The 20981-nt window shown below is 36.0% G+C and overlaps 2 protein-coding genes and 1 non-coding gene across 6 annotated transcripts in view; 1 reads left to right on the top strand and 2 right to left on the bottom strand.

The window, feature by feature from the left end:
• The window catches only part of LOC145516423 (uncharacterized), a 581394-nt gene that overhangs the window by 383815 nt on the left and 176598 nt on the right, over positions 1–20981 (bottom strand). For both annotated transcript variants that reach the window (XR_014061377.1, XM_081517695.1), the window contains one exon: positions 13936–14014. Coding sequence is in view for 1 of the 2 variants with exons in the window: in XM_081517695.1 (XP_081373821.1) it covers positions 13936–14014 (79 nt within the window). In the remaining variant the exon portion in view is untranslated. The remainder of the gene's footprint in view (positions 1–13935; positions 14015–20981) is intronic.
• Positions 1–20981, top strand: part of LOC145516422 (small ribosomal subunit protein uS10-like) — a 63756-nt gene that overhangs the window by 31574 nt on the left and 11201 nt on the right. The gene's annotated exons all lie outside the window — the stretch shown is intronic.
• TRNAG-GCC (transfer RNA glycine (anticodon GCC)) lies at positions 14214–14285 on the bottom strand. Its single transcript has one exon. It is a non-coding gene; the product is annotated as a tRNA-Gly (tRNA).

The following is a 20981-nucleotide window of genomic DNA, read 5'->3' as shown; positions in this document are numbered from 1 at the left end:
ACCTATAGGTTAAAATTTGCCAACAAATAACATAGAAAATCCTAAGGAACCTACAGAAAAGATTCTAAAGTTGACAAAAGAATTTAGCACAGTCACAGGATAGTAAGGTCAATCTACCAAAAGTCACTTGCATTTTTATATATTACCAACAAACAATTGAAATTTTTAAATTATTGCCAATACCATTTAAAATGATATATTTTGGGATAGATTTTGACAAAGAATTTAATGCACAGAATGTGTACAATGAAACACACAAACATTGCTGAGATAAACTAAAGAGGATCCAAATAAACAGATAGATCGTGCTTATGGTTTGGAAGACTGAATGTCACTAATTATTTCAGTTCTTCCCTATTTGATCTATACTCTCTATATACTGTGTTTTTTCCAATATAAATATATCCCTATAATAAAGCTTAAATTTATAGATTAAACACAGCAAAAGATTAATGATGATATATAGAACATCAATTGATATATAGAACACTTATAATGCACTTTAAGAAAAGTTATGTGAATGTAATCTGCCTCTCTCTCAAAATATATGATTGTGTTAGCCAAGACATGGACACAACCTAAGTGTCTATCAACAGATAAAAGGATAACAGATGAACAGATAAAAGGATACACATACACACACACACATACATGGAATTTTACTCAGCCATAAAAAAAAATGAGATATTGCCATCTGTAGCAACATGGATGGACCTAGAGGTTATCATACTGGGTGAAGTAAGTCCAACAGAAAGACAAATATGATATCAGTTATATGTAGAATCTAGAAAATACAAATGAACTTACTTACAAAATAGAAACAGATTCACAGACATAGAGAACAAACTTACAGTTACCAAAAGGGAAAGTGGTGGAGGGGTAAATTAGGAGTATGGGCTTCCCAGGTAATGCTTGAGGTCAAGAACCTGCCTGCCAATGCAAGAGACATAAGAGATATGGGTTCAATCCCTGGGTCAGTAAGATCCCCCGGAGAAAGGCACAACAACCCATTCCAGTATTCTTGACTGGAGAATCCCATGAAGAGAGGAGTCTGGCAGGCTGCATTCCACAGATTTGCACAAGAGTCCAACACAACTGAAGCAACTTAGCACACACACGTGGGATTAACAGATACACATCACTATATACAAAATAGATAAACAACAAAAATTTACAGCACAGGGAGCTATATTCAATATCTTGTGATAACCTGTAATGAAGAATCAGGAAAAAATATTTATGTGTGTATAACTGAATCACTTTGCTGATATTGCCGATTCCTAAAACTAAAATACTCTAAATCAACTATACTTCAATAAATAAAAATAAAATAGCTTATTTTTAAAATGTAATGCCTTTTCCAGTGAAATAAAGAGCTTATCACCTATTGTGGTATAACTTTTGCAATTTGAGGGGAGACAGAAAAACTATCACAAACCTCTTTTTTCCTTCTTCACAATTTCAGAAATTGAAGATTTATTCTTACCATAGATCCTAGCAACCTCAGCAGGCAATTTTTCTTCTTATGAAGTACAGAACTTTCACCTTTTCCCTTAAATGAAGTACTCTTGGCTTCTCTTTGGCATATCTGAATTGCCAGCATTACTACTCTTGTACTTTGGGGCCATTAATAAATAAGTGTTCCTTGAACACAAGCACTGCCTGAGAGAGGGGTCTTTGTGACAGAGATCATCTCAGTTAATCAGAGAGATAACGTCTGCCTCAAGACAGATGGAAGCAGGAAGGTGCAAGATTTCATCAGGCTGCTAACAATGGTGCACAGTGTAAAACTTTGAAATAATTCTAAAGTTTTCAACTTAGTGGCAACCCACTCCAGTATTCTTTCCTGGGAAATTCCACGGACAGAGGAGCCTAGCAGGCTACAGTCCATGGGCTGCAAAGAGTTGCACACAACTGAGCACAAGCACACACTCACACACAAACACACACACAACTGAAACCAAAGGAAAAAAACTGTGGGTAAGGAGGAACTACTTTCTAAGAATTAATTTTATTATTTGTAAGACAATTCATTTAAAATGGCACATGGTAAGCATAAAGTGGATAGGAGTTTCATTATTTTTCCTGGAGGAGATTCCAGAAAACTTCTTGGATCCAGAAAGGTTCTACAATAAAATTACTTTGATTCTAATGCTGGAATTAATGTCATAGTGTTAAAGTCAAAAGGATTTATTGATCTGATGGAAACTGAGTCATTTTAAATAAATGGCATGGATAATCAAGTAATTCCTTAATGTTTCACCTGGAAATAATTCCTCACTAACTATTCCCAGAACAGAAATAAAGTAGTCCAAGATGAGGTTCTACATATAACCAAGAACATTTTTTGATTTCATCACTGACCCCATTGGAAAAATTATTTTTCTCTCAAATGGGATTAAGCAGATTATGGAGCAAGAGATATTTAATTGGCTGAATGGACTGAGATTATCAGTACATGTAAGGCTTTTAAAATGAATAACAGAGCCACAAAAATGCATGGAATATATTTTTTATATTCTAAGAAACAGATCATTTTAACTCTACTACCGTGCTTACAGTAATAACACTGAAATTAAAGAATTTCCTTTGCCACATTCTGCGGACTATTTTGTAACTTTGGTCCAAAAGCAAAGTTCAATATTGGAGAAATATTTTTATAACAAATTGAGTACATTTTTTTGCATAGATAAAATGGGCTTTAAAAGCAATATTAAATGGATAATCTGGAAAAAAAGAGAAAAGACTCCTTTGATTTACGTGTATATAATATTTAAAGTATGAAAATCAAAAAATCTAGACACATCAAAGAATTTGATTTGAAAAATCTCTTGCTTAAAAGAACGCTCATATTCACTTATATTCAAGCCACCCTCTATTAAGGAAGTTGGACAGCAAAGAAAACAAGGAAATACTGTATTAAATAATCTACTTGGCCTTTAGATTGGTTAGAAAAACACAGCACATGGATCTAAAATGGGAAGTAGTTAGTCATTTTTATTCATTGATACAACCAATATTTACTGATTATCTTTTGTAACATGTGGAGGAAAACATAATTCCTGTCCTTAAGGAATTAGAAATTCTAAAGGATACATGGACATTTATGTGATGAACTATAATACATGGTAAAATGAAATAAATGCCATGCTTGTAATACAAAGCCCTGCAGAAGTTCAGAAAAGAGCAGATTAGAGGAACTGGAAAGGAAGCATCTACAGCACACCAGGGACTATGGGACACTTACTGCCTTTACTGATGCTACACAGAGGGAATAGTATTGACACTGGAGCTTGAAGTACAGATGGGATACTGGTCAGTATAGATGACTGCTGAGGCATCTGCTGGATCATTGAAAAGGCAAGAGAGTTCCAGAAAAACATCTATTTCTGCCTTATTGACTATGCCAAAGTCTTTGACTGTGTGGATCACAATAAACTGTGGAAAATTCTGAAAGAGATGAGAATACCAGACCACCTGACCTGCCTCTTGAGAAACCTGTATGCAGGTCAGGAAGCAACAGTTGGAACTGGACATGGAACAATAGACTGGTTCCAAACAGGAAAAGGAATATGTCAAGGCTGTATATTGTCACCCTGCTTATTTAACTTATATGCAGAGTACATCATGAGAAAGCGAAGAAGAACTAAAGAGCCTCTTGATGAAAGTGAAAAAGGAGAGGAGAGTGAAAACGTTGGCTTAAAGCCCAACATTCAGAAAACTAAGATCATGGCATTCGGTCACATCACTTCATGGGTAATAGATGGGGAAACAGTGGAAACAGTGGCTGACTTTATTTTTGGGGGCTCCAAAATCACTGCAGAAGGTGATTGCAGCCATGAAATTAAAAGACACTTACTCCTTGGAAGGGAAGTTATGACCAACCTAGACAGCATATTAAAAAGCAGAGACATTACTTTGCCAACAAAGGTCCGTCTAGTCAAGGCTATGGTTTTTCCAGTAGTCGTGTATGGATGTGAGAGTTGGACTGTAAAGAAAGCTGAGCACTGAAGAATTGATGCTTTTGAAGTGTGGTGTTGGAGAAGACTCTTGAGAGTCCCTTGGACTGCAAGGAAATCCAACCAGTCCATCCTAAAGGAGGTAAGTCCTGGGTGTTCATTGGAAGGACTGATGTTGAAGCTGAAACTCCAATACTTTGGCCACCTGATGCGAAGAACTGACTTACTGGAAAAGACCCTGATGCTGGGAAAGATTGAGGGCAGGAGGAGAAGGGGACGACAGAGGATGAGATGGTTGGATGGCATCACCAACTCTATGGACATGAGTTTGGATAGGCTCCAGGAGTTGGTGATGGACAGGGAGGCCTGGCTTGCTGCAGTTCATGGGGGTCACAAAGAGCCGGACGTGACTGAGGGACTGAACTGAACTGAATGCTTGAGTATTAGAAAAATTAAAGAAAAGCAGCAAGGGCAGGTATAGGCAATATTCAAATATTTCCCTGAAGGGAATAATTAAGCCAAGTCATAAAGATTTAAGAGGAGTCGGGCATACATAAATAATAAACAGAAAGGGCATATAATATTAAGGTAGAAGAAAAGGTAGGAATAAATGATTGACAATCAAGAAACAGTTCAAGAAATCAAGAAAATTACATAGAGTTTCAATTTCTTCACATCCTCCCTAACATGCTCATTTTCTGTTTTGGAATAGCCATGCTGACTGTAAAGAGATATGCCTTTGTGGTTGCAAATGTATTTTTAAGCCTGCATGAAAAGGATGATCTTCTGAAAAGAAAATGTAGTAAGTACTCAACTTAAGTAAGTGTAATAATTGACACCAGAAGACACAGTAAATCTAAATACACAAATTACCAATGGAAAAGTACAAAATGCTTCAAGGAACTGATTACGACATGGTTTCACTGGGGTAGTTCATGAAGCCTTTAAAAAGAAAAAAAATTCCAAAGCCACTTAAACTTTTCTAGAGCACAAGAAAAACATATTAGAATGTGAATAATAACTTTGATGTCAAAACTCAAAAGATGCACAGTTCAGTTCAGTTGCTCAGTCGTGTCCAACTCTTTGCAACCCCATGAATCGCAGCACGCCAGGCCTCCCTGTTCATCACCACCTCCCAGAGTCTACCCAAACCCATGTCCATCGAGTTGGTGATGCCATACAGCCATCTCGTCCTCTGTTGTCCCCTTCTTCTGCCCTCAATCCCTCCCTGCATTAGGGTCTTTTCCAATGAGTCAACTCTTCGCATGAGGTGGCCAAAGTATTGGAGTTTCAGTTTCAACATCAGTCCTTCCAGTGGACACCCAGGACTCGCAAAACTAGACTAGTCTCATGTAAGTATTGATGAAAAGTAAATTAAGAATAGGAGACAAAAACCTGCATCATAATGAATAAATCTATAAACAAGGAGACTGTAAGGATGTTTCAACATTAGATATCAGGGAAGTGACATATTTATCATTATAGATCTTGGAAAAGCATTTGATATATTCAGTATCATTTAATTTTTTTAAATAACAAAATAGGAATGGAAATTTTTTGTGCCTCAACCTCAAAACCAGCACTATATCTAATGGAGAAATAGTATGTGCTTTCCCACTAAAGGCAGAAATAAGAATGATATCCACTCACCAATCCAACTCTCAACATTGCTCACCAGAATTAAAAAGAAAAGCTTCAAGTTTTTTTTTTTTTAAGTGAGAAACAACCAAAAAGGTTTCTATTGTGGATGATATTGGATAACTTGAAAACTTAAGAGATTCTGGTTTGAAAAACTGAAACTACCATGGCTAAGAAACTACCACAGATAATATGGGCAATTAGTAAGATTGTATGGTGCAAAACCAATATATATACATAGTGCTTATATGGAGAAAGAAAAATGTAAGCCTAAGGCATATTTATAAAAGTAACAGAACATAGTTTCAAAAAATTTAAGGAATCTACAGATACCTGTGAAGATACAATTAAACTTATTTGAAAACACAGGAAATCTGAACAAGCATATAAAATGTCAAATTCTGTTAATTGATAAATTTAATGCAATTCAACTAAAAGCACAAAAGTTTTGGTTTATTTTAGTGGGTGGGGGAATCAACAAGCTGATTTTAAAGTTAATTTAGATTTTTAAAAAACACAGTGTCTAGAAAAATCGGAAAAGAAGAGTCATGAGAGGGTACAATCTCTATCAGATATTAAGACATAAAAAAATGTAAATAATTTAAATGGCATCATCATAGACAAGAAAAGCAAACACATAAATGGTGTACAATTAAAAGTCCAGATCTCTTCAATTAAAATAAATTAATTAATTTTTAAAAAATTAAAAAATAATAATAGTAATGAAAAAATCTCCAGATCTACATCCATTTATTTCATAAGCTTCTCATATTTCTCAACATCATTTATTAATATGTCATTTCTTCACTAAGTTGATACTATCACAAATAGTTACTCTCAAAAATTGTGGATAGGAGTGCAAATTTGTCCATTTATAGGCAATATATATTATATTACAATGTATATATCTTTTAAACTAGAAATTTTTCTTAGAAGAACATCTCACAGGTATATATGCATAGAAAAAATGTGATATGCAGATTATTTCTTGCTATGTTTTGTGATAGTGAAAGCTTAGAAATAATCTAAATGTACAAAAATAAGGAACTGGTCAAACAAATTATGTATTTATACAATGGAATAATATATATCCAGAAGAGTTAATAAAGATGCTCTTATATGGAAAGATCTCCAAGATTTTTTTAAGCTTAAAGAGAGCATAGAAAAACAAGAGTTTAGAATCCTACCTATTTTACTTTAAAATGAGGGTGAAAATTGTGTGTATATGGTATATAATATACACGAAATATATCTGAAAGGAAATACAGTGGTTGCTTATGGGAAGAGGAGGAATGGTTGAGGTTTAGAAGAAAGAGATAAACATTTTCTGAACTTTATTTTCTAAATTTTGAATCCTGTAAATATATATTACATAACCGAAAAAAAATAATTTTGTTTTAGAAGAAAATAAGCAAGCAAATAAAACAACAAAACCAGTAAAAGGCCACTTGAAATTCTAAACTGTAGTCAACATAAAGGTATTTGGCAGAAGACTAAAGAACAACCACAATTTGAACATTTTATTATTTTTAAAAATTTCTCAATTTCCAATTATTACCCAACAACATGTATTGAGCACTTGAGTCCATAATGAAAGCATCACAGACAAAAGCTTTCCAGTGAATTAAGTTGAATTTTAAAACTCTATTGTGGTTCTAATGACACTTTTCTTTTTTAATCAAAGAGAGATGCTGATTTTTTTAGCTTTCCAAAAACTTACTTTGAAATTAATAGTATCTTGTACTAAATTAAGTTAGTAAAATCAGTAAATACATATGTTGGCCACCTGACGCAACGAGCCAATTCATTGGAAACGACCCTGATGCTGGGAAAGATTGGGGACAGAAGGAGAAGGGAGTGACAGAGGATGAGATGGTTGGATAGAATCAACAACTCAATGGTCATGAGTTTGAGCACACTCTGGGATACAGTGAAGCACAAGGGAGCCTGGTGTGCTGCAGTTCATGGAGTCACAAAAAGTCGGACATGACTTAGTGACTGAACAATAACACAGACATTAACCCTTTTTTAACCCCAAACATTATTCAGCACTGCTCTGTCACACCTTCTCTGAATCTTTGTTCTTTTCTCTTCCCTAAGAGACTCCAGAACTCAGATCAAGGAGTAATTAGGCATTGTGCAAAGTTTTTTAGTTTATTTTTTGTTTGCTTTTAATTCAACAATTTTGCTTCCAAACTTTATGGATCAGAACTATTTTCTAAACTTTGGTGTTTACCATTTCATATTTCTTATTTCATCATGATCTCATGAATTTTGTTGGTATAAGATTAATTACTCTCTAAATTTAGAAAACATGTATTGGTTAAGAAAACTATGCATTTCTCATTTCTAGTCTGTCCTTAATTAACATCACAACAAGCACATATATATATATGCCTTCCATTATCTTACAAAATTTAACATAATGTTCTAAAACTTGAAAGACTCCATCATCACAAGGACCTAGAGATTAGTTAACAAGTCTTTTGGCTTGAGGGTTTTCCAAATGATAATTTAGGTGAACAAAAACAATCAAATGAACCTGTAGATTTTAAGCAGTTTTCACAGACCAGTGCAGTAAATAGGAAGTATCTAGGGAGAAGAAAATACTTCAAATAATGGCACAAAAATGGAGGTGTGCAAGCCTCTGAAAAATGATTAATACCTGTGATTTTACAAGGTTTTGTTTTGTTTTTTACAGTGGGCAAGTTCAAACAAATATTTTTTCCAAAAGGGCAGAAATAGTGTCTTGATAACTGTACATGTTCTTTTCCTTTAAAAACAAACAAAACACAATTATTAATAAAACAATCTGTCACTTATAAATCTAAAAGTCTTATTTCTTCAGACAGGATGTATTTTAAAATATTCTTATCACTACCCTCAAATTAATCATTTTTGTTAAAAAAATTGCTCATTTTGAAGAAGTTTTAACATAGTCTCCTCATTATTTTCTTTGAATGAATAAGACTAATTCTAGAGTAACACTCCAAATGCATATTATCAAAATATTTTTCTTCCACTTTTATTGATTTAGTTGACAAACAGCACTGTATATGTTTAAAGTGTACAACATAATCATTTTATTTACATATAGCATGAAGTGATTATCCTAATAAGTTTAGTGAATATTCATGATTTCATATAGATACAAAATTAAGGAAATAGAAAAATTTTAGTTACTTTATGAACAGACAAGGAGAAAGTTAGTCTAAATGTGCCAGTGATTCTCATAACATAGATGAACATTAATACTACTGAACTGTAGAAAAATTTTTCTAAGAAATCTATAGCCAAGAACTGATCAACTAAAGATGAAAACAAATGAAAGTCAGCTAAAATGGTCACTAAGAAAATCCTACTTATGTATGCTCACTTTTGCATAGCCTGTGCATCTCAGATCTTACCTACCAATAACTCCATGATAAAGTATTATGGCATTATTCTAAATTTATTGTTATGACAGATACAGCTACCAGACTAATTGCTTTGTTATTGCCTTGCATTGTCTTCCAGTTACCCAGGGGTATACATCTAAAGTTGTTTTCCCTCGAGGAAATAATATTTAAGCTTACACCCTACAGCCAAAATAAAGTTTTACCTCTTTGGTCAACTTCAGACCCTTGTGAATGTTTTTATCCCAAAATTATATTCCCTGAAATCAAAACTAGAGAATTTCATGTTTTAATTCAGGTTGGAGATCGCACCTTTAATTCTTTCTGTTCAGCCTCCTAGCCCTGGACTTCATGCACTTGCTAAGTGAGCTCCAAGGATATGCCTTGCGCCACCTGATCCCTCTGGATAGAACCTTTATAGCTGGGTTTGGTGAATTCTAAGAACCTTTCTCAACAGCTGGGTTTGGTGAATTCTAGCTTTGATTCAGGAGAAGGCAATGGAAACCCACTCCAGTACTCTACCCTGGAAAATCCCGTGGACATGAACGGTAGGCTGCAGTCCATGGGGTCGCGATGAGTCAGACACGGCTGAGCAACTTCACTTTCCCTTTTCCCTTTCATGCATTGGAGAAGGAAATGGCAACCCACTCCAGTGTTCTTGCCTAGAGAATCCCAGGGATTGGAGGAGCCTGGTGGGCTGCCGTCTATGGGGTCACATAGAGTCAGACATGACTGAAGTGACTTAGCAGCAGCAGCAGCTTTGAGTCACCCAGTTTTTTCCTTGTCTTCCTGCCACAAAACTCAATAAAGAGAGGGGGAAATGCATCCTCCATACAGAAAACCCCATATATTTTGAGTTGTTAATACACCTTTTCTCTAGTAAGATAGGATTTATGTGGACTTGAATACTCTGTTCAATAATCTGTCGAGTTTTACTCAGGGAGGAAAAAAAAGGCATTAAAATGAAAGACACCTGAATCCTTCATGAGTTGTACATCATCTGTAATATCTACTGACACACATATTTAGTAATATTTTCCAAGTCTTAATAAATCTTTGCAATCTTAAGTTTGGATAGCTGTATGAAGAGGAACTTGTCTTAGAAGAGCTAGTAAAAAAAATCTGTGGCCATTTTTATAAACCCTACTTACTTAGAACTGATCTTTTCTACCTTGTAGAGATTTGGCACATGTCAGATTCAACAGGGTTGGGAACAAAAACTGGGAAAGTTCTGGAAAGAAGTGCTCAAATAGAATTTTTTTAAAAATTCACTTCGGGGAAAAAACAAAAAGGAGTAAGGGAGTATGTTAGAATGAATACTTAACTGCCTTTCCTGTACTTCTTTTGCAAGTCATCGCTTTCTAACGTAGACAGTCTCTCTTCTCTAGTACCTGCCTGATCTTAGAGTACTAAACGAGTAAAGTACTGAATGATATCTTTTCCTAGTCAAATAATGCAGGTATTATAGCACACTATGAAGGAAAATGTTACTCGAATTCCCTCCAATGCTGATAGAGGACGGATGGCTGGCATACATCCACACCCAGCCTTAGGGCCCTAGCCGGTAATTCAGATTCATAGTCTTGAAGTTTGACAGGATACTTGGAAGGCAGGAAAGCAGTGCCTGAATCAGGAATGCTAGCTGAGGACCAGTAGGAACACTCAAGATTGAGTGCTTTAGTAGGGGAGCCGGAGCTACCACCATCCAGTCACGCCAAGTCACATGCAGCCTGATTAGAAACGTCAAAGAGTAGTCACAACTCATCAAAGGAAAAAAAAAAATGTATTATCAAGAAAAATCCTGTCAGGAGACCCTAAAGAGTCTCCTGTAAGGAGACTACCCCTCTCCTCCCACTCCAAAAACAGGAGGGATAAGCCAGGGAGGAGGTAGAGCTGGTTGCAGGGACCAGGTGGCACATGGTGAAAACGCGCATGCATCCAAAGCCAATAGTGTACTGGCTCTGAGTGCGACTGTGGGACAGAGTGGAAAAGAAGGAAGCTCTGAAGGAAAAGAAACAGACTGCGGAATCAAAATGCAACATCATTAAACACATAACAGAAAATGCAAGGGAACAGAGAGACTGCAGTGGGAGTAGGAAAAAAAAAAAAAGCCTATGTTTATATCCCAGTAGTTGAAACTGCTCAGAATGAACATAATAAATGTATGAAAAATGAATGCTATTATCAGTAAAAATATGGTAAAGTTCTAAAACCTTTCTATATTCTATATTTTTACAGTCTGAGTTTCAGAAAGGAGAGAATACCACGAAAATACCACTTACAGGAGTCTTCTTAATGCTTAATAACTATTGGCAGAGCACCTTCTTCACAAAGTTGAAAATCATTTATAAATGGCAAGTGCCTATATACTGCTCCTAAGTCATCAAAACAATTTTAGGTTCCCCACTTTAAACGAGCAGGTCGTACTTAGTCAACAACATGACTACTGTTTCTTCTCTTTCATACTAACCTACATAAGCACAATGTAAAAGTCAAACATTTATGTGGTCTTTCCTTTTTAGCAAATCTCCTTACCTCTGAGCGTGCACTTTGTATCTACAATTTCAAAAGGCCAACGTGACTAACATATTAATAAACCTCCAAATAATTTCTAAAGTTGATGAAATATAAAGCTAACACATCAGCAGACACGTGATTAAACTGATTTTTCCCAAAAGGGACAGTTTATGCTGCATAAAAAGATACTGGGAATATCAAGTTAGGTGAGATTTGAGAGCTTGGAAGATAGGATTTATGAACAGCAAGCTAAGAATTTCTGTCTCCTAGCATTTGATGGAATAAACACATCTTACCAGAGGGTCACAATCATTGTCAGGAGCTACAGTAATTTACACTTTGGGCGTAGGACAAAGTAAAAAGCATATGGGACATTTGGAAGATAGTAACAAAGAAAAGGCTGCCATTGTAGATTAAATTACAGAACAGAAACAGATTTGCTGGCACAACAGTTACTGTTTACCTAAGAATGATTTTAGTCAATGATCGGTCAACATAAAGATGTGCTGTCATCATTATATAAAAATAAACAGACATCAGAACCAGCACCCAGAATTACTTTGGAAGAAGGAAGGGGGAAGCCCTTGCCCCAGAAGAATAAAATGTTGCAACTTTCAATAGTGTCCTAAGCCAAATATTCACAAAAAGATTTCTTGCCAAGAAAAAAATACTTTCCTAATTGTTTCTTTTGTTGTGTTTTGCTTTGAATTTTAAAATTTCTTTTTTGTTTTATTTTAAAGGGCAAACTCATAAATATTTACACAGATCATACTAAGCAGAAAAAGACATTAGAAAATGTTTTTGAATGAATGCAGCATATTTCATGTAAATTGAATTAAACAATCAATTTTATACTGAGGGGATAGCAATGATAAATTATAACGCAGTATGCTTTATGAGACAACATTTCAAATCACAGAAGTTAAGATAAATCCAAAGTGTTTTGCATATGTTGTGGTTCAAGTTGAATTTCATAAACATATTGGCATCTAATACAGCAAGCAAAATTATGCTGCAGTATTAAATGTCACCAGTAAAATCACTGATAGTTAATAAGTCTTTATTTTAAAATTTTAGACATATGTCACAGAAACTACTAACCATCTAAAATCCTTTTTATTTCAGGGTCTTATAAACCTTTGATTTTCCATTTTTTGTACATCTGAGGTAGTAAAAGTTTATTAATTACCACTTCATAAATTAAAAGTTGAATATTTTTGTTTTATTAGACAGTGATAATTTGTACAAAACCACATTTGTGTTTCATTGAAAAACAAAATGGTTTCAAAAAATACTTTCACTGTAGTCATTAAAAACCTTCTTGGCAGCAATATCATCACAAATAAATTTGCTGTTTGTGACAGTCTTATTCATTATTAAGTGCTAAACAAGGAAAACAGGCTTTTTTTTTTTAATGATTATTTGAAGATGGTTTATACTCAAATAGGCTTAATTCTCAAATTTTAGAACCATTTAAACAGACAGACTACACTCTATATGTTCCATTCTTTTACACATTGTATTCATTTCTCCTAGAAATTCAGTAGCCCCAGCATAACTATTACATAGAATTAATAAGACCCTTAGCCACCAATTTGAAATGCTATTAATTGTGTGATTTAGAGTTCAACTATAAATTGGGCATCAGAAATACTTATATCACCCACTTAAATTTTAGACATTAACATCTTCAAGTAAAATATGCATCTCCATTTCTGATTAAATGGTAAAATGACAACTCGTGAAGTACCCCATAGATCCTGGCAAGAAAAGCAAAACTGAAAAAAAGTTCTAACAAAAAGAAGCCTCCACGATCTTGCCCCAAATCCTGCATTTCCTCTTAATAAAAGGATAAGGAAATTATCCTATACCTATAAAAACATCTATGAACCAGAGGTGTTTGAGTTATCTGTGTTTTTGTCTTTAAACTCCAGAAAAATGTGGAGAGAAATTGATCACTAATAATCCATTTATTCAAATATTAATTGAGGGCTCTCTAGAAAAAAAGTTACCATGGCATACTATCTCTGAAAAGGAGAATACAATGATAAAAAACACTTTTCATATCCTAGAAGGTTGTGTTCCCACAAAACTTCAGAAAACAGCAGTCTTCACAGTTGCTTTGAGGAATCCAGCATTAAGGTAATTGTTAGGATGCTAAGAGCATGATAGTTTTTCTTGATAAATAGAATATTCCCATAACAATGAAAGCTATGAATTCCCCAGAATCTCTCAAAGCTGTTCCCCTTTCTTTAATGTCTAATAGATAGAATTTCATAATTTAGATCACGTGCTTTAAGCATAGGAGGTAACATGTTTTATGAATCTAAAGGTCAATATTTACGGGATAGAATAGCCAATTAAAGTACATTTTCAGTAACATCATATTAATGGTTATGTTATGGTTAGGGTTAAAATTTAAATACCTTTATTTGTGATTTTTACACAAAGTCTGCTGCTGCTGCTGCTGCTGCTAAGTCGCTTCAGTCGTGTCCGACACAAAGTCTAAATAGATCAAAAAGGACATTTTTAAAAACAGAAGCATGTATTTCTCTAGCAAGCTATCACTAGTTAATAACTTCTATCTCATCTTTTAAATTATGTGAAAGTGAAAGTCACTTCAGTCATGTCCAACTCTTTGCCACCCAGGAATTCTCCAGGCCAGAGTACTGGAATGAATAGCTGTTCCTTTCTCCAAGGGATCTTCCCAACCCAGGGATTGAACCTGGGTCTCCTGCATGGCAGGCAGATTCTTTACCAGCTGAGCTACCAGGGAAGCCCTTTAAATTATGTTAAGTTATTAAATATATCTGCAACAGTAGAATTTAAATAGAATTAGAAAAAATTAATGAGTATATAATGAGAATTCTAAAAGGCAGCATGATTAAAACAGAAACTAGGAAATTATTGTTAATCCTAATTCTCCTATAAATTATTTGGTATACTACTTAACATATTCTTTTTCTTAACTATAAGACAAAGACATACATCAGTTTTTTTTAGTAGGGTTTCATGAAAAATAATTTTATTCCCAATTATTTTAAAAACAATTTAAGAGTACAACAATAATTGTTTTGAAATGGATGATGTTTATTGGAAACAAAAGAATATAGCCGTTTCAAGGACCTAATCAATGTTATAATAAATACCCTCTGATAAGAAGTTCTAAAATGCAGGTTTAAAGGTAGAAGTGATTATCACATACATGCATCCACCACCAAGTTCCTTTAATATACTCTATTCCCATCTTAAAATTCCTGTTTGTATTTACGATTCTCAACTTGATACCAAACCCTGACTGTGGCTATGAAGTCATTATTTTTTATTGTCTTAGAAAATAACCATGTACAAAGACAAAAGCAAAATGCTATAATTCATTTTTATTTTCATTCTTCTTTCTAACCACTTCCCAAATCAAGAATTGTTCTGCTTTCCTCAGTACAGCTCTTTTCTGGTCACAAGGACGTCATTAAGTCAAAGGTTCTAAAATCATAAGTTTTAATAAAAGAAATACAAAAATTAATCTAAATGTTAATTAAAAGTCTTTTAAACGCTTTTTTTCATAAGGAGGACTTAATTGCTTTAAAAGTAAATGTGTAGGAAATGAAAGTTGCAAAACTTAACATTCTATTAAATTATATATTAAATACAAATTAGCATTTTAAAAGCTCTTTCATTAAAAGGGGAAAGGTGGCTCAGATGGTAAAAATCTGCCTGTGATATTGGTGACCCAGGTTCAATCTCTGGGTCTGGAAGACCCCTGGAGAAGAGAATGGCAATCCACACCAATATTCTTGCCTAGAAAATTCCACAGACAGAGGAGCCTGGCAGGTTACAGTCCATGAGGTCACAAAGAGCCAGACACAACTGAACGACTGACACTTTACTTAAAAGCTAGGGAGGCAACATTCAAAAAACTAAGATCATTGCATCCGGTCTCATCATTTCATGGCAAATAGATGGGGAAACAATGGAAACAGTGACAGACTTTATTTTCTTGGGCTCCAAAATCACCACAGATGGTAACTACAGCCATAAAATTAAAAGACACTCGCTCCTTGGAAGAAAAGCTATGACCAACCTAGACAGCGTATTAAAAAGCAGAGATATTACTTTACCAACAAAGGTCCATATTGTCAAAGCTATAGTTTTTCCAGTGGTAATGTATGGATGTGAGAGTTGGACTATAAAAAAAGCTGAGCACAGAAGAATTGATGCTTTTGAACTGTGGTGTTGGAGAAGACTCTTGAGAGTCCCTTGGACTGCAAGGAGATCCAATCAGTCCATCCTAAAGGAGATCAGTCCTGGGTGTTCATTGGAAGGACTGATGCTGAAGCTGAAACTCCAATACTTTGGCCACTTGATGTGAAGAGCTGACTCATTTGAAAAGATCTTGATGCTGGGAAAGATTGAGGGCAGGAGGAGAAGGGGACGACAGAGGATGAGATGGTTGGATGGCATCACCGACTCAATGGACATGGGTTTGAGCAAGCTAGGGGAGTTGGTGATGGACAGGGAAGCCTAGAGTGCTGCAGTCCATGGGGTTGCAAAGAGTCAGACACAACTGAGCAACTGAACTGAACTGAGGAACGTGAAATGTTCAGGAATGTCTGCTGAAAGAATGGTCAGGAGGAAGTCTCTTTCAGGCTCCTGGTTGAGATAAGAGAGAATTCCCATCTTCCTACACTCTTCTGGAGGGTCCCTGGTGAGATACCATGGAATATGACCAAACCTCATCACCATTACCTAGCAATCGTAATTTCTCTCTGCAAAGCCAGAAAAGAAAAGTAAGTACTGTTATGAAACACAGAGAATTACCCTAGCATTTAAGCGAGGAAAAGACAAAGCTGAGTAAAACACACCACTATTGAAAAACATACAAATGCTGAAATATTTAGAAGTCACAGATAAACCTAGGATTCTTAACTCATTAAGTTCCAAAGTTGAGAGCTAAGTATTATTCTTTTCAGCTGTGAAATTTTAATAGAAATTAGTAGTTTAGTATAAGAATAATGTATCTAGTTGTACCTATACTTGTGCAATTATTTAAATATTGCTAGTTTATGCTAATGTTCACCAATAATTACGTTTTTCCATTACTAAATTGTTTTTACTGGTAATTAGCAGAATTCAAATTTCAAGAGTCGAGGATGAAACTGTGTTCCATAGAACAATAGACCACCAAGACATCTCATAGAGGCATGGCAATGTGCTACTCACACACCTTTTCAAGAAGGAACACTTAATCCAGTACCAAAGAATACAGTTAGCTGCCAGTCTAAGAAAGTCCATTCCTTTATGTCTGCCTCAGCTTTTGCACCCAGGTCATGTCGTTCTCGAGGTGGCATTAGACAAATTCTGAGCAACACCACTATAAAGTACCCTTGGTAATACACAACACAAGACTCCTCTAAAACTGGCAATTTTTGCTTTAGGTTCACTGGGCTGAGAGACCATCAAGTTTGCACTGCAATCTTATTTGCCCCTGCCCAATACTATTTTCCCCCTTTTCCTTTCATAGGTGTTAATCCCCAGTAAACATTTTGCATCTTAACTCTGGCTCAACATCTCTTCCTCAGAGAATCTAAGTTACGTAGTAGACAGTTAGTGGTCCAAGAAAGAAGTCAGTAAAATGAGCCTTTGGGACTAGATAACTTACTAACTGGACAGCAATAAGAGCTCATCCCAGGTGATATGCATGGCACAGGTAATCCCAACTTGAAACATTGGCCCAATGGATAAAACTTGGAAAACTGTACTTGTGAGAAAGATGTACTCTCTGAAGAGCCTTTCTGCCAATGTGATATTATTCAGAGGTTTAAAAAGTATAGGGACAAAATGCACATAAGTCAATAAAAATGACTAGTAGTTATTAAATTTCATTGACCCCATAAGAGGTTATGACAAGCTGAAGACAATTAACAAGTGATTGAAAAGCGAATGGGAAGGCCATAAGGCTTCTTTGGCAGCTTACAAAGGTCTTTATTCCTTTTTTTCTGAAGTGGCAAAACAGGAAAAGCTAAAGGATCAGCCAGGACTTAATAGGAAGAACTACCCATAGAAAACAAGCTTATGATTACTAAAGACGAAAGGGGGTGGGAAAGGGATAAATTAGAAGGTTAGGATTAGCCGATACAAATTACTATATATAAATTAGATAAAAGAAACAAGGTTCTACTGTATAACACAGGGAACTATATCCAATATCCTATAATAAAGCAATAACCATAATGGAAAAGAATATGAAAAGGAATATATACACACACACATATACACACATATGTAACTGAATCATTTTGTTGTATACCAAACTAATACAACATTATAAATCAACTATACTTTAATAAAAAAATTTATTTAATAGTAATAATTTTCTTGGGCTCCACAATCACTGCGGATGGTGACTGCAGCCGTGAAATTAAAAGATGCTTGCTCCTTGGAAGGAAAGCTGTGACCAACCTAGACAGCATATTAAAAAGCACAGACATTACTTTGCTGACAAAGGTCCATATACTCAAAGCTATAGCTTTTCTAGTAGTCATGTACAGACTTGAGAATTGGACTATAAATAAGGCTGAGCACCGAAGAATTGATGCCTTTGAATTGTGGTCCTGGAAAAGACTCTTGAGAGTCCCTTGGACAGCAAGGAGATAAAGCCTAAAATCAATCCTAAAGGAAATCAGCCCTGAACATTCACTGGAAGGACTACTGTCAAAGCTGAAGCTCCAATACTTTGGCCACATGAATGCAAAGAGCTGAGTCATTGGAAAAGACCCTGATGCTGGGAGAGACTGAAGGCAAAAGGAGAAGGGAATGGCAGAGGAAGAGGTGGTTAGATAGCCTTACAGACTCAGTGGACATAAATTTGAGCAAACTCAGGGAAATAGTGAAGGACAGGGGATCCTCGCATGCTACAGTCCATGGGGTCACAAAGAGTGGGACATGACTTAGTGACTGAACAACAACAACAGGTTTCAAAGAATTTTAAATGCTCAGGTGAGCTAGAACAGTTATGTCTAAATGAGGGCTCTGGTTGGGAAAACCTAGGACCTTGACATTTGAAATGTGAACAGCTGGGGGGAAACAAAATGAAGATTTTGTTTCCCTATACTACTCAAGCCCAGAACATGCAGCGACATCTTCGTCCTCTCTATTAAGATTTAGCACTTCCCCAAAGTAAGAATAACCTGCAGAAACCCCTACCCTACTAACAGAGGATCTTTCCTCACCTCTTCTTAAGCCAAGGCACCAACAGATAGGATTAAGTCCTGGGAAAACTGGACCTGATAAGAGAGAAAAGGGGACTATATCCAAAAAGATATGTAAGAGTAAGTCAGCAGGGACTGAGATAATACCTTTGACTGGGTTTTGAGAAGGCTTGATCAAGAAGATTAGACCATAGGCTTGATATATTGACTGTTAGTTAATGTAGGGACACTGTCTCAGGATATAGGTATAATGTTCTAGAAAGGGCACTAGGAGGTAGTGTAAATTAGCAGTAAGGGTGGTTTCTAGGAGCCTGGAGAAACAAACTCACGTTGAACAAGGTTAAAATGCCTGAACTGCCATAGCAGATGGTATAGGAAAGGAATAAAAGGCTTAGAGGGCCAGGCATATTGGCCATGGTTATATTATATACAGTTTGACGACCTACCTGAGGATTCTGTCACGAGAAGACCCAAAGGGCACAACATTCACCAAAGCCATCAGGAAAACACTGATTAGAGAGGCACCATAATTATTAAGAGGTCTTCCCTGGTGGCTCAAGTGGTAAAGAATCTGCCTGCAACGCAGGAGCACAGGAGCTGCAGGTTCGATCCCTGGGTCAGGAAGATCCCCTGGAGGAAGAAATGGCAACTTACTCTAGTATTCTTGCCTGGAGAATCCCATGGATGAACTATAGCCCATACAGTACATAGATGAACTATAGTCCATAGGGTCACAAAGAGATGGACACAACTAAAGCAACTTAGCCCACAGCACATAATTGTTAAGTTTATAGTGGCTCTCCTCTACAGATCAAGAGTTGACAGAAGATGCAACAATATCTCATGGATAGCAATGGAGATGATGGGGTTCGTTCCTACAATTAAGGCCAGGTGGGGGTACTGAACCATCAGAAGCCAGGGTTTCAACAAATGGTGTTCAACAAATAGTGCTGAAGCAATTCACTATCCATATCCAAAGTAAAGATCATCTCTTACCTCATACCATTAACAAAAGCTGAGGGGTAAGTCTTGCTCCCCAAATCCCATGAGGCTGGCGGAGACTGCGTCAGATATAGCTCACATTCCGAGAGTTCCCATTGCCCAATCCTATTTTTGCTCCTCTTCTTTCATAGATAAACGTACATCTTTTATTCTCCTAACTTCATCTCAGTATCTGCTTCCTATTCTGTTTTTTTAAAAAGCAAATGCCTATCCTTCACAAAGTGCTACACAAATGTTCTGGGTGTAAGAACATTGGAAACCACTCCATCCTAACAACAACTAAAAAGTGGAACAAACTGAAAAATCAACTACTCTTCTTGAATTTATAATACAGGCAATGACACAGAGCAAATCAACTGCCCACAATATCAGAGAGACAGCAAATACAGGGAGTCCCAACTTACGAGAGCAGAGATTTGTAAGCAGAAACCTCCTCGGGAACAAAAATCTGAACTGGACTTCACAAATTACAGAGGCTCAGCGTGGACAACTCTGAGAGTTCAGAACTTCAGGGAGACCCAGTCATAGGAAGGCAGACATAATATTGTGAGATTCACCTCCAAAATATCGACTGTGTTCCCACAGTAAGGATTAATATCAGAGGAAAAAAATCCCCTTGTGCTTCCAGCAGGGGAAGAAAGAACCACTCCTGAGATATGTAAGAGCACTCTGTTCTCCTTAATAAGGCCTGCCCACAGGAGAAACCAGTTAACCAGAGACAGAATTAACCACAGCTGGGGTATTAGAGCCTGACCGACCTAAGTGAAGGGAAATACCCAACTCCAGCTTCTACTAAGCCTAATGGGAGAAGAGAAATGCCCAACTCCACCCATTCTTCCATCCTGTATCACCCAATGGAGGAGAAAAGAACTGAGAAACACTTGTAAATTTCACAGTATAGAGGCATAGGCCTCAAAGATACTGAGACCTCATCATAGGACTATAGAACACTTGCCCTCTCCTCACACTCACTATCACATTAATAAAGCCCTATTTATAGCAGTTCCTTTTACCTGACACATCGTGTCTGGCTGTCAAGAAAAATCACAAGGCATACCAAAAGGCAAAATCACAATCTGAAAAGAGAGAGCAAGCGTCAGAACCATACACAGCAGGGCTTTTGGAATTTTATATTGCAAACTAGGGCAACAATTAAAGTAAAAAAAAAAAAAAGAGTATAACTGATAAGTAAGAAAGGAGAGAAAATGGAATCATTTAAAATGTTCGATTAAAATCACAAAAGACAGAAAAATAATGGAAGG

This window comes from Giraffa tippelskirchi, chromosome 8, assembly GCF_054371585.1.
Source record: "Giraffa tippelskirchi isolate mGirTip1 chromosome 8, T2T-mGirTip1v1.2.pri, whole genome shotgun sequence".
Classification (NCBI taxonomy): Eukaryota; Metazoa; Chordata; class Mammalia; order Artiodactyla; family Giraffidae; genus Giraffa; species Giraffa tippelskirchi.
The sequence above is the reverse complement of the archived record's forward strand: the minus strand, read 5'-3'. Positions and strand labels throughout refer to the sequence as shown.